This window comes from Carassius auratus, chromosome 42, assembly GCF_003368295.1.
Source record: "Carassius auratus strain Wakin chromosome 42, ASM336829v1, whole genome shotgun sequence".
Classification (NCBI taxonomy): Eukaryota; Metazoa; Chordata; class Actinopteri; order Cypriniformes; family Cyprinidae; genus Carassius; species Carassius auratus.
The window spans coordinates 5,501,274-5,516,071 of record NC_039284.1 but is presented as its reverse complement, the minus strand read 5'-3'; the positions used below and the strand labels follow the sequence as shown (position 1 = coordinate 5,516,071).

The following is a 14,798-nucleotide window of genomic DNA, read 5'->3' as shown; positions in this document are numbered from 1 at the left end:
AACGAGTCGTTTTACAACTTCACAAAAAAAAAGTGCATATGCCACGCAAACCAGCAAAAGTTAAAGAAGCAAAACATGTAGGCCTAGTAGAAAATGTATCTGTATTTAAGTTGATTATTAGCCTATACTCTTCACAGAGAGCTCGTTTAGTTTTTGAGAGACCGAGATGCACAGAGACGGCACCGCAGCTATTTGATTGTCAATCGCGCTGTGCTTATTCATTCGTGTATCATACCGTAGCTTATAAGGTTTAAATAATAGAACAAATAGTACAATGTGTATGATGTAATATCAGCCCTACTCTTGCCAAGCTCTGATTTCAGAGAGATATATGGTGTGGCAACAGCAATGCGGTGTTTGCTTTGCGCTCTTTTCATTCATAAAGTTTACATTCATTCACTTCACACACTTATTGAGTGAATTCCGAGGTTTGTGTAAAATATTGCACTGATCCCCTGGCACACCTATGAATTAGTAAACACCAGACTGTGCTGCAGCCTCAGCCGAATATTGAGGCAGAATTATGTTATCCGTTATTAATTTTTGAAGCCATTATTCGTGCCTTTCCAAATAAGGTATTTGGCTTCGGGCACACCCCTAATGCATACAGAGCCTTAGGTTTCCATTTCCAAGCCACTTGTGTTTTGTACAAGAATTTAGGGGTTTCTTGAGCTTAAAAAGTTACTCCTACAACTTCTGGAGTACATCATGTATACCTTATGCTTTGCTGTTCTTTGTGATCTTACAGAGCTTTATGGAGGTATCACAAAGGCGGTAAGATTTCTGATAACATGAAGTGGCGACATGACCTCTGTGTCACGTGACAGCAGTGCTCACCTGGGCTCTTTGTGTTGAGTTTGCTCACTTGTTAGCAGCTGATATTTATACTTTATGCTCTTCTATTTGGACACTAGTTGACGTCTTGGTCTTTATGTGGTTTCCAGCTTTTATGATTCCCCATATTCGTACAATAGACGTTTGAATGGGGACTCAGATTGCATATCCTACATCAGAAAACAATGTGACTGGCGATGTCATCTATATTGTGTTGGAGGGGAAAAGAAAAGAAGAACCAAAGGTTCAGTTCTAAACATGAAGGACAACAGGATTCCTTTGAAATATTCTTTAGACGGATGCACAAAATATTGGTTATTGGCACATGTTAAATAAATAAAAAATGTAACTATGACAAAAAATTGTAATTTTAAATGGTACAAGTCAATTTAGGCATCACAACATTATAATTTACTGAATGAAATATGAATATGAATATCTATATGATTTAGATTTTTTTTTAAAGATTTTTTATTATTGCTTCAACAATGCTGCACATTTCTTTGTAAAAATTTAATATAACACTATATATATATATATATATATATATATATATATATATATATATACACACACACACTATATAAATATACTATTACATACTAGTATATAACATACTAATATAGCATTTGATGGTTGCTTCTATTGTCCTCATCTGTAAGTCACGTTGGATAAAAGTTTCTGCCAAATGCCAAAATTTAAATACAATGTAAATGTAAATAACAATACTAAATTTAAATTTAAAACAAGCCTCAAATCAAATAAATAACACTAATAAAAGAAAACTCTTCATATAAACAAAATAAGGCTTTGTCTGTGCTATTTCCATTTCAAATTGGAGGCAACCAATGCATTGTAATCATGATCCAAACAAAGATGCTGCATACATGCAACATGAGCAGTTTTTATCTAAATTAGATTAAATTTGAAGAAAAAACAAAATGGTTTGACTTCAGTTTTGTGAAACCATACATAAAAAAATATCTGGATGAATCTGAAACAGCAGACGAGCTGAACGAGATGCAGATTCACTCTCTGCCAGCAGGTGGCACTTAAAGCGTTTCCTTGGTTTCCGATGTAAACAAAGCACTTATTAACTTTAATATGCATGATTATACAGAGGCAAGATGAAAAGAAAAAACACCATCTAAACCTTTCTAAAGACAGTACGTTCCCCTCAGACATACTTCATATAAACTCCTATCCCTAAATGAATCGTGATTAGTTTATTATCTCAACCGATTTGAATCGTCACATATTTGATTCTATTTTCAACCGTTTTTTCAGTTAATAGTTACATTCCTAATTGTAATGTTTAATAAAAATGTTATAACTCCATCTTTTGGTGGAAATGACAGGCTTCTCTCTCTAGTAATGTATGTTTTGACAACAATAAATCTGTAATATAAGCTCTTAACCATATGATACCATATTGTGTATCCTATCTCTTGCATTGTAGTTGTTTCTTGGGTTTAAAACTATTTTGCATCCGTATACTTAGAATTTTTTTGGCTCTACATAGTATCTTTGAGCTTTTGAAAACACACCATTCTGACAATATAAAGAACTTTGTAGGTTCTGATGTTGTCTTCTGTGTTTGGACAGGAACTCTGTGGACTTTTTTTTTTTTTTTTTTTAATCTGGCTACTATGTGGGTGTGTGTTTATGTACAGAACTGTATTCAGCGTGTGGATATAGAACACCAGGCCACTGAGAAAAGACAGAAATGGGCCACACGTTTGGTGAAATTGACCTTTACTTTCAATAACACAAACAGGCATAAACCGACATAGACACTTTCTAAATGAGAGTGTTCACCACAGCCCAAATTGAGCATGTGGCATGACTTGGTCTGGAATTATATAATTTTTATTAATATTTAAGACATTTTAAATAATTTAACAATGGATTAAAAATAAATGTGTAAAATAAACATACTTTAGATGACAAAGTATTTTTCACAATTAAATATTGAAGAAAAATAATTAAAATGGAAATAAACACTGTAACTAACAGGGCATTCAGTATTCTGGGAAGTTTGTGTGCTTTAAAGCATTCAATTCACATGGGCCGACCGTCACACAGAGAACACACACTCATGCTGGATAAAAATGCACACTTCACAAGATCTCACAGCTGGATTCAGCTGGAAGTTTGCAAGGTTTGTGAAATTAAATGTTCATTAGCCAATCAAAGATTTGTTTATGATATAAATGCATATTTGCTTAATGCCTATGGCAAACGAGAAAGTATTATAATGTTTGCTTTTCTATTACTAATTAAAGCAATTGTAAACGAGAGAGCGCGTGAGCACTGTGTGCACTCAGAATAAATAATAAATAAATTGCACCGTCAAAATAAAAGTCTGGTGCGCCGTCAAAATGCGCACCTTGAACCGATATTTTAAAAATGCCAAATATCTGCCAATATATCGGACTTGGCAATCTATCGATCAACCGCTTATGTTTGCATTGTGATAAACATGAATGGTCATTTTGCTCTGAATTTCTACCCATCATTCCAAGTATTTCCTTGAATCTGTGAACTAAAATAACATCCTCACAGGGAGCAAGTACATACTCCATGACCCTGACCAGTTTATTCCAGTGAGGACTGAACTTTCTGAGACCATTTTGGTTTCTGGTTTTCTCGTCTAATTCAGCAGACGAGAATCTGTTGATGAAGCATGATGTGTTATGAGGCACTAGGAGATGTGCTGCTCAACAGAAGTCTGTTGGTGAAGTGTGTCGATGCCAGAGCTCCATCACTGCTGTGTTATTGATTATTACCACTGGAGAGGAGTCCATCCTTTCATCTCAGGTGAAGAGCTCTCATTATCTTCTTATATTTGTCCATTTCTCTTTCTCCTCCTGGGCAAGAAGTCCTTTCAAGAAGTGCACTAAATGTCAAATATTTTTAATAATTACTGTAAAATATTGTGTTTTTTCAATGAAGTTTCTTATGGTCAGCAAGGCAACCTTTATTTTATTAATCAAATACAGGGGAAAAAAATTATATTGTGACACATTATGATTTAAAACAACAATTTTTAATACATTTTAGCAGCTATTACTTCTATCTTCAGTGCCTCCTTCAGAAATCATTCTAATATGCTGATTTCTGCTTAAGAAACATTTCCTATTATGATCACTGAATAGAATAGAATATAGAGTTTAGAACAGCATTTATTTGAAATGGAACGCTGTAAAATGTCACACATAACATGACTGCATTTGCAACGCAAATTTGACATTTTAAGCAGAACGTAATGTAGGGTGGGTGGGACTTGGTTTTATCAATCAGGATATGATTAGATGGAATCATCTTAGGTTATGATATAATTGGTTAATATCATTGTTTCCATCCCATACAGCTTTGGTTATGTGAGCAGAAATGTGTGAAAAGTTACATTTTGTTAACTAATAATTCTTTTTATTTTTCTGTAAATTAACATGCGCTGATGAAACATGGACAATAAGAGCAAGAACATTTATGAAGAAAGTAAATAAGGTTAATGTAGCTGTTTTAAATATCAGTTAGGCTGATTAATGTCAAAAGAGCTCTGAATGCCAACTCACACTCCAAGTGTATAGATAATGAAGGTGAGTTGACCGCACTGGCCTGTAATCATGAACCCAGCAGGGGTTGGGCAGATACCAGTGTGGACCTCCGTGAAAACAGCCCCAGAGCCAAAGGTCTCCTGTCCGAATTTACTGTTCAGGCATTGTTCCACGCAGCAACAGAGGAAATGAACTCAGGAAAGTTTTATGAAACTTTCCAGTTATTCTGTCCAGTTGCACAATGACTTCATGAAGACATATGCCAAACCACCATTTTTTGTGGATGTTCCCATGGCGTAACAAAGTATGAAGGTGCTGAGGTTATCTTTCCTGTCATGATTTTACAGTGGAAAATGCCATTTGAATAAGGAGTGAAGTTGGATGGACAAAACCAACACTCCCATATTTCCTCAGTGTGAAATCATAATTGTCTCTGTTTCCTCCATTTTATAAAATGTTTGTGTTCCTTTAATAGTCGTTTTATTTTGAAAGGGCTTTAGAGAGAATATGTGAGGTTAGTCTTTTAACAAACATGTTGTGATATGGATACATGTCCATCAATAACTTACTTCAGGCAAGTCATTTTCAGTAACGGTGCAATTGCAGGTACAGGCCTGTGTTGTCTTGTTATTATCTGCTATCTGGTGATATTACATTTACAGTTCTTCCCTGTTTTGTTGTGTGTATTTGCAGTAGTTTCTACAGTTGTAATGTATCTGAAATGGTATCTCTGTCAGGCAAGAAGTGTTAGCTGATCCTTCATATGTTTTTCCGTCCTCAACTGTTAGTTGAAACTAGATCCTAACGCTGGCACGAATGCCTCCTCGTCTTGCGTATGACTCAAATCTAGTAATCTGCCTGCTTGAATTTAGCAGCGCAGAAATGATCAGATTAACTGGTAAGTAAAGAATGAGGTGTTCATGGAGAGATGCTTAACGTGACTCAACTTTACGCACCCCACCGCAGTGCAGCTGTCGAATCAAACACCGTGAAGAGCATTTTTTTTCCATTTCAGGTTGAAACGCGCTCTTGTTTGTAATTATACACACCAGACTGGCTGTCAGTCAGAAACACTTAAGTTTCATCCCAGAGTGCTTAGCTTATTCCACTGTGCATAGTTATCGCGGAAGTGGTCTTACATCAGTGGTTCCTGAAAATACAGGAATGACAAGACTACTCAAGTGGATTTTAAGGGTTTTCTTGCATTTAGGGAAAATAAATAAACATTGTTGATATGCAGGGACCAGATTACCTGATGTAAAGGCGAAATATAAATGCATTGCAATACAATAGACTTGGACTAGAGTGAATTTCTGAAAAGAGTAGTTCACCAAAAAAAGAAAACCCACACTTATGCTGTTACAAAGCCATGTGACTTTGTTTCTTTTGTGGACAGAAAAGTTTTGCAGAATGTTGATGCTGCTCTTTTCCAAACAATGTTAGTCTATGGCTCTCAAACTCTTCAAAGGGTGAAACGGATGCCAAACTTTAAAAAATTGTCCATACATCTACTGGTGTCACATTTACTGTGGTTCAGTGTACTGTAGCTCCACAGGGGAAAAAATAATTTCAAGTTGATTTAATAATCCGGATTTTGATCTGGAGATTCATGTGAGGGCAGTGTATTTCCACATGTAGATTTTGCAACGGTTAGGATTTTTATCAGTTGATATTGTGTATGCTATATTTATTGGCCAGTATTTCATGTGTAATTGTATTGTACATGATCATATCTCATATTTAATGTTTTTTTAGATTATATTTGCCATCACCTATCATCTTAATTTCAAAAAGTTTGTAGTTCATATTAATTGTAATATAATATTCACATATTAACACCCAATAATTTAATATTGCTAGTGACATCGGGAATAGAATGGAATTTAAGTCATTATTCTCTGAAAATTTCTCCATCATAGCTACAATCACCATGAAGCATTTAAAAGAAAACGCCTTGTACCAGTTATGATGTCTATAATGTCAAAACATTCTCGTATCATGTGTCTCATAACAATTCAAAGAGTTAACGGGTTTATCACTAGAAAACATTCAAATTGATGCATTGAAAGTTCTTTGGCTACATGCTCTACATACTAATGGACAAAGAGGAAGATAAAGTAGAGTTTTTGGTTCATTATACTTCTGAAGTATTCTCAGTGTTTGTGAATGAGCGTGTTTGAGAAGGACAGCAGTAAAGAAAGGAATGCTCGCAGGCCTCAGTTTTGACAAAGGCAGTGTGGTCTGGCTCAGCTGGGCCGGCTCTATTCTACTGGATGAGGCTCGCATCTCAGGGTCTCTACACACAAAGACCTCCCCTTGGAGTCACCCTGTTGAGATTGAGTTGTCAGCAGGGGGTCCGGGCCTGATGATGTCGAATGGGATAACACACTTTCTAATTAGCTGTGTAGCTAGCCATGCACTTGGGTGAGAGTGTGTGTCCATTTGCTTACAGCATGCCTTCGGTTTGTTGAAGCTGTGGATGTGCAGAACTACATATTTTGAAGACTGACTAGTCAGCGGGCTGCCTGCATAATCAGGCTGGTTTATGATGTGTTTTTTCCATTCAGAAACAGCCAGATGAGCCACAACGTTATGGAAAGAAAAGTAGACTCTGCATGTGTTTTTTAAAACTTGGACTGTTTTTTTGTGATAGTGGGATAGTAGGATTGTGTAAAATAAAATGTAATGTTTAATGTGAAGAAAAAAGTCTATATATACACATGTATGGATTCCCCTTATGATCTGTGGGAAAGCATAGTTGAGCTTTCAGAAAGGATTCTGAAAAATCAGAAGGTATGTCATTCTGTCACTGATTTCAGTGCTCTTATCTAAGTGTGTTTTGGAATGAAGGGTTTGGTCAGTTGGATCTGTTTGGTCTTGTTCTTTGTGTACTTTTCGCTGAACTTAGTTACCCTGGAGGCCATTGTGCCTGAAGTCAAGTTCACTCTAGACATTTATGCCCTCAGGTCTGGATGACGCTTTTTTTCTGATGATGTTTTTTGTATTTTAATATTGTCTAGCTCATATTTTGCCCCTATGATGGAATTTGATATTCCCCACCCAAAACATTCCTCGTCTGGGGCTGCTAATGTTTCCCATTTCCAGTTTGATTTCCTGCCTGTCTGTCGTAAATGGGAGTTTCCTGTTCCCACGTTACCCGTGACCTTGTTTAAGTTCCTCGCCCCAAATATTGACACCCGTCCATCTCTCAGGCAGGCTGCCATCTTGAATCTCACCTACTTCGCCCCTCACTGTTGTCCTTTTACATAGGCCGAATGTTTAAGGTGCCATCACAGTATTCTACCCGTTTACAACGAGCATGTTTTCTTTTTTCTCTCAGGAGCATCTTCAACAGCTCATCCTCATGAACCTGCCCAATGTGCTGGCCATCGCTAAGGACCCATTATCAGGTATCGCCCATTCATAATACTATAAATAAGCCACTCAATCATTCTACTAAACCGGTGTCTTTCCAGTATTAGCTGATTCATTTCAGAATGGCCAGTTGTTAGTAGTTCAGGTATCACTACTTTAATGGTTTAAAATGTGACTGGGTTATACATAACTGCAGTTTTCATTGTAAGGTTGCATTTAAATTACTTTCATATTAGGTGACCCTGACACATGATCACTTCTGCACGTCTGCCGTTCTACTCCAAAATACACATTGACAACAGACACGCAAAACAGACCTTTATTATACTGAGATGTGATTGTGATCTGCAGGTTGACCTTTATGAGTGTGCATAGACAAGATTTCCTTCTCTGCCCATTGTTGCTGCCTACTGGATACGTACATAATGGTTTTGCATATACAAAAATAGCCTGGGCTTCTCATGGGTGCTGTATTAGTGTACGTCTGCACATATTGGTTCAGTGGGCTACTTGTAACCACATTCTGGTCATGAAATGATGTAAGGAAGTAATGTCATCAGAAAAAACTTGACTGTATGATAAATATATATTTCGCCTCACAGAAGTCAGTAAGATTTTATAGAGGTTTCTACAGTGCTGCTGGTGAATGTGTTTCTTAACTTGTGTTACCTGTGCTTTCTGATGTTTGTGTTTTTATTTTAAGCTTCACTTGTAATGGACAATAGTCTTTCCTCATGGCTCCTCCTCTGCTGTGTGTGTAAAGGGGGTACGCTGTAGGGTGGGGTGGCGACGCTATGGTGACGGCACCCCTTCACCCAATCCATTCTCTCCAGAGTATTTATTACTCTGCCAGACACAAACACACTCACCTGCGCACAGACACAAGCTTCAAAATAGTTGTTAAAAATAACTTTCTCTCAAAGGGTTTGTGTAATTGTTAAAGAGTCAGTGTGTTTTGTAATGTTTTAAGACTGCGTGTGAATGATTGTTTTTATATTTAATGGTTGAAGAAAGAGAATATTCTCTCACAAATCCTCTTTTCAAGGTTTATGGCTCAGGAGAAATGTAATATTTTGTTAATGGTCAAACTGTAAGAGCGTGTTGTTTTGACATTGAGCAACAGTGATGGCATTGACTCTTTAGCTGTGAGGATTGACTAAAAACATACTTCTCTTATACAACTCTCTTAAATCATGCTAACCATAGTTTACAGTTAATAAAACAATCAGTGTTATTTTAGTATTATCTATGTAGTGTTATAGTATTTATTAATATTTTGAAATATATTTTATTTTTATATTCTGTGTTCTCATTTAAATTTTGCTTGAGTAATTTTGGTATATACATTTGACATTCTTATTAGTTTTTTATATTTATGTTTTGCTTTATTGTTTTATTTCAGTTTTAATCATTTAAACACTTAAATTGTATTATAAAATATTAAAATATTGATTTAATATTTTATTTTAGTTGCCAAGGCAACATTTTATTAATTAATTAATTTATTATTTGCTTTATTTTTAGCTAACGATACTGAAATCAGTACTTGATGCAGTAGAATGTGGCACTATAAAAAAAAAAATTAATAAAAAAATTACAAATCATTATGGCATAACTTGCAGTATCTGCTAAAGTTTTTGTATAAACTTCCTCTTTTTTTAGTTAAAATGAAGGTTTATTTCTTTCATTTCTGTTGTTTTATTAATAGCATCTTACTTTCAGTTCTTGTGATTTCTAACCATTTGATTCCCTCAGGTAAAAGCATGGAGGAGGTGAAGAGACTGCTGTTGCTGATACTGGGCTGTGCTGTTCAGGTAAACATAATGAACCACATTTAAAGACCAGCGCCAGGAAATCATATCCACCTCACCATGCCCGGGCATGCCCCTGCTTTTCCAAAGAAAAAAGAACACGCGTTCATTATGCTACAAAACAAAGCATTCATCCAGATATGTCCCAGAGAAGCCAGCACAGATTATTGGGTTAGATATGCCAAGATGTTTTTATGTCTACTCCTTTTCCTGAGGATTGAGGATCTCATGTGTCTGTTCTGTGCAGGCCGGTACTTTCACACTTTTAGCCCCGTCTCTAGCTGGTTTTTCTTGTTCTGTGAATGGAGAATAAACAGCTCACATTGATTTAGAGCATTAAACTTCCCAGCGTAACATTTGCCTGCTGATTTGCTTTCTGTTCAGAGTCTCTTTGAGCTTGTCTAATCCTGCATTCCAGTCACGAGGCACACAACTCCGTCTTTATCCTGTTTGAAAGTATCTCCTGCATTCTTTTATTCAAAGAAGGGCTCCATCTCTGACTTAATTCCCACTCTTTCCTCTGTACCAGCAGTTTATTTGACTAATCACCATCAAGGCGTAGTAATGAATCCTTAGGCAATGCTGATTTCATAAAAATATGTGATATGGAACTGTACAGCATCTGTGGTAGTCTTAAACTGTAACTCTCCTCTGCTTATTTTCCTCCTCCCTTTCCCTTCCCTTTTTATAATTCATCTCTCCTTTTCCTCTTGCCTTACAATTTCCCGTTTCCTCTCCCCGTCTGATTTCTATTACCTTTTCTCTTCCTTCGCCTTTCCCCGGGGCCATCCTCCTCTCGTCTCTTTTCCCTTCTCTTTCCATCCCTTCCATTTTTTCCTCATTCTCTTCATTTTTCCCAACAGTGTGATCGTAAAGAAGAAATGATTGAGAAGATCAAGCTGCTTGACATTGAAACACAAGCTGCCATCGTGACACACATTCAGGAAGTGAGCTTCCCTGATTTCAGCCAAATAACTTTTAAACTTCTTAAGTATATCATATAGAAGATGTATTGGAGGTGCAAAATCCCTCTTGATTACAGGTAACTCACAACCAGGAGAATGTCTTGGACCTGCAGTGGATGGAGGTCAGGGAGATCCCCGCCGAGCAGTTGGACCCTCTGTCTCGAACCATGGCCTTTCACCTACGCAAACTCCTAGACGAGCGAGATGAGTCTGCTGAGGTATGCCGATCTTAACAGCACCAACGACAATCAACTATTTACAAGGAACTTCCTCATGACGTTGATCATGACTGATTAGATGCTGATGGATCTGTTTTGTGTCTTTAGCTGATCATAGAGCTGACCCAGGAGAAGGACTATCTTCAGTCCCAGCAGCCTCCTAGTCTCTTGGGCTTTCCTAGCCCTGAGCACATGTCCATGTACCCTGTCACCCTACTGTCTAAAGAAGATCGACAACATTTAACTGTGGAGCTAGCCGACACAAAGGCCAAACTGCGGCGATCACGCCAAGAATTGTAAGCGTGTAAAGTTAACACTTTTTGTTTTGCCTTCTTTCGACCTTCGCTGACAGCCTCAGCACTGTTAAAATCCCACTTCTGAAACAGAAAAACTTATCAGTTATCATTACATATCCTAAATATCGACCTTTGAAATGTATTGGTAGTCTATTAGTGGAGCTTATCAGTATTGTGAATGTACTCTCTACAGAGAGGAGAAGGCTGAGCAGTTGATCGATGCCAAGAATGAGATTGAGCGTCTGGATGCAGAGATTCAGAAACTCAAGCAGGAGGTATAACTTCAAGACCCTTTATTTTCTTAAATTCACACTTCACACAGTCGACTCAACCTGGGAAACGCTTTACTCTAGCTTAAGTGAACTTGAATTCTCATCGGTTGTGTTTGTGTGTGAGTAGAACACGCAGGTGCTGGCAGAGGCACGTTCGGTGCGGGCGTACCGTGATGAGGTGGATGCTCTGAGGGAACGTGCTGGAAAAGTGGATCGCCTGGAAACCGAACTGGCTCGCTGCAAAGAGAAGCTAAATGATATCCATTTCTACAAGACGCGCATAGAGGTAACCACGCACCAACCTATGTTACATTTCATTTTCATTTTAAGAATGCCAGCATTCAGCATTGTATAAAAAAACTGATCTGGACATCTTTGTCATTACCTGGAAAAAACAGAAGGGTAGGAACTGGTTTCTTTGGCATGTGACTGATGAACAGCTGCCTGCTGAGGGCCCCTGTTGCTTCTAATTCTCAGATATAATGCCTCTGAGCTGTCACTGACAGCCCCCTGACTCTCTCAGTCTGCTGTCGTCATCCTCTCTATGCCATTTGGTCTTTTCTTTTTGCCCATCACTTCATTTTTCTCTCTTGCCTCTCTTTGTGCACAGGAGCTAAGAGAGGACAATATAACTCTGCTGGAGACTAAGTCCATGCTGGAGGAGCAGCTTTCAGGGGCCAGGGGGCGCTGTGACAAATTACATGAACTGGAGAAGGAGAACCTCCAGCTGCGCTCCAAATTGCACGATATGGAAATTGTAAGTGTTATGGGAAATTGTTTTGGTGGTGTCTATATGCATCTGTGTTGAGAATCTTTATGTACCTTACAATTAGAATTGGTTTTGATTCACAATGTGATTATAAACGAATTATTGGTTCATCTTATTGTTTTGTAACGTAGGAGCAATAAAACATGCGGTAGACCTAGTTGACTAATTTCCAAAGTATGCAGAAGTTTTGATACTTGAGGGTTCTCTGGATTTGTCCACAAGAATGCCATTGTTCCTTTAACTCTGTGTGGAAACATGCATTATGTAATGGCATACTGCTGACATATTTTTGTTTAAACCACATAAATACATTGCATTACACCAAATACACCAAATAATGTTATTTTTTAGCAAAGTCATATGACCCCTTTAATGTACACTGTACCCTTGTTTGGGATCAGTAATTAAATATGTGTCTTTTGCTCATTAAGGCTGCATTTATTTAATCGAAAATACAATAAAACAGCAATATGTGAAATATTATTACTATTTAAAACAACAGTTTTCTGTTTTAATATTCTTTGTAGTAGCAAGCCTGCATTTTCATCAGCCATAACTACAGTCTTCAGTGTCACATGAATTCTTCAGAAATCATTGTAATATGTGGATTTATTATCAATAGTGGAAATATTTTGTAACCTCTGACTCCCCCCAGGACTCTTTGATTAGTTAAAGAAACATAAATCAACACCATAACTGAAACCTCTGAAACTTATGGAATCGCCAATAATCGAAAAAAATACTTTCAAACATACTGATAAACTAACGTTAAATATAAAAATACTGTATTTAAAACAGCTAGTTCATATATAGTCAGACGCAACTGTCATATTGCGCGTCCTGTGACAAATCTGCCACATCTGAGCATGGAAGTTATCAGTCTAAATGTTCTGCAAAATCAGTTAACGTCATCAGTGATGACGCACATTATCGCGCGACTCTTTTACTGGCTGTCAACGTTTGCGACAAAAAAAATTTGCAAACTGTAATGAAGCAGTGATCAGTTAGTTCCTCACTTTCTGCGCTGACATAGAGATCGTTCGCTTGCTTCGGTGAAAGTATAACATGCCTAATGTTTTCGACTCGTACATTACACGTCCCGCCCTGATGTCATGTGTTATTACGGGACCTTTACGGCGTGTTAGAATGAGTGATTTTAGATAGACTCTTAGGTGAACTTTCAGGTTGACTCTTTAAGTTTTTTTTCAAGAATATCTCTTTGGATTTGAGACTTTAGTATTAGCAGCTTTACAGATCTTCTTTATGCACCAAGAGCTTGTATCACTCCAAAGAGAACAGAAAAATTTAAATCGCATCCGTCATATCCCCTTTAAAATGTATATAGTTAAAATTCTGATAACATTTTTGTTTTGAAGTTGAATCATTTCAGAAAACATCACAATGAATTTGTGAATCAATATTTTTTCATAGCCCCTAAAGTAATTTTTCCTGTTTTGGATGTGGTTTAGGACAGGGACGGTGATAAGAAACGTCTAGAGGAGTTGGTGGAGGAGAACATGTTGCTGGAGATCTCTCAGAAGCAAAGCATGAATGAGTCAGCTCACCTCGGCTGGGAACTGGAGCAACTGGCCAAGAACAATGAAGTCAACGATAGTGAGTCCACCTCAGCACTTTTACACAGAAGTTCTCTTTGAAACCTTCTGAGACATTCACTTTACTCTTGAATTAGAATTTGAGTTTGTAATATGCTTTAGAAAATACAGCATAAGGAGTCAAACTTGGGTCATGTACTGTTGGCCTATTTTCTGCTTGTTGCTTATTTGTTTTAAGGACCCATCCCAATGCAAATATATTACCAACAGAGAATCTTGCCGTTTTTTTCATGCAAAGTGAACAAACGCTCATCTGCTGCTAATAGAGCTTTAGAATTTGAAGTTTCTAAAAACATAAGACAAGCGCAGATGGGAGATTTTTTGGAGTTCATTAGTTGTCTTGAAAAAAAACTGGTTTCTGAAATATCTCTACCCTCAGGCTGTTTGTAAGCCGTTAGGTGTGTATATGTATTGTTTCGAGGGTAACGCTTGCATGACTCAGCATATGCCTGCTTGATGTTTGCCACTCACTCAGATTGCTCAAATCTCAAACGAGTATAAATGCTTACTACATAAATACAGTGTATACAATATATATAAAACTAGATAAGTAAAAATTATAGTTGATAAAAAAAAATGTATTTGCAAAGAGAACAGTTGGATTGCTAATGGGCTGATGTAATACCTTTACAGTGGGGTTAAAATCTCAGACCATGTTAACAATAAGGGAGTTAACATCCAACTTAATATACTGTAGTTTTTTTTATTATTAATTATTATAAATTATTGGTAGATCTTGGAGCTGATGTGCTTCTATTAAAAAGGCACCTCATCTGATCTGATCAGAATGCTGGACTCTTACTAATAAAGAGCTACATTTTTCTTTTTTTTTCGTGTCCTACTACAGCGCGTAAGTCATTTGTGTTTGAGCTGAATGAGACAGCGTCTAGCCGACTGTTGAAGCTGGAGAAGGAGAACCAGTGCCTTCAGAGCACCATTCAGGAGTTGAGAGAGGCTTCCATACACATGGAAGAAGGTCAGCAGCACGCACTGGAACTGGAAAGAGAGAATCAGAGCCTCAGCAAGAAGGTACATCTAATTTCTGCATTTCCTTTGACTGTTTACTAAGAGCCAGAATATTGAAT

At 37.3% G+C, this 14,798-nt stretch overlaps 1 protein-coding gene across 3 annotated transcripts in view; it reads left to right on the top strand.

Annotated features, from left to right (window-relative positions):
- LOC113060468 (protein Daple-like) overlaps positions 1-14,798 on the top strand; it is a 53,481-nt gene that overhangs the window by 14,918 nt on the left and 23,765 nt on the right. For all 3 annotated transcript variants that reach the window (XM_026229395.1, XM_026229396.1, XM_026229397.1), the window contains exons 4-13: positions 7,735-7,804; positions 9,525-9,583; positions 10,444-10,527; positions 10,623-10,763; positions 10,872-11,059; positions 11,253-11,334; positions 11,459-11,617; positions 11,942-12,088; positions 13,570-13,714; positions 14,561-14,742. In XM_026229395.1, coding sequence (XP_026085180.1) covers positions 7,735-7,804; positions 9,525-9,583; positions 10,444-10,527; positions 10,623-10,763; positions 10,872-11,059; positions 11,253-11,334; positions 11,459-11,617; positions 11,942-12,088; positions 13,570-13,714; positions 14,561-14,742 — 1,257 coding nt within the window. The remainder of the gene's footprint in view (positions 1-7,734; positions 7,805-9,524; positions 9,584-10,443; positions 10,528-10,622; positions 10,764-10,871; positions 11,060-11,252; positions 11,335-11,458; positions 11,618-11,941; positions 12,089-13,569; positions 13,715-14,560; positions 14,743-14,798) is intronic.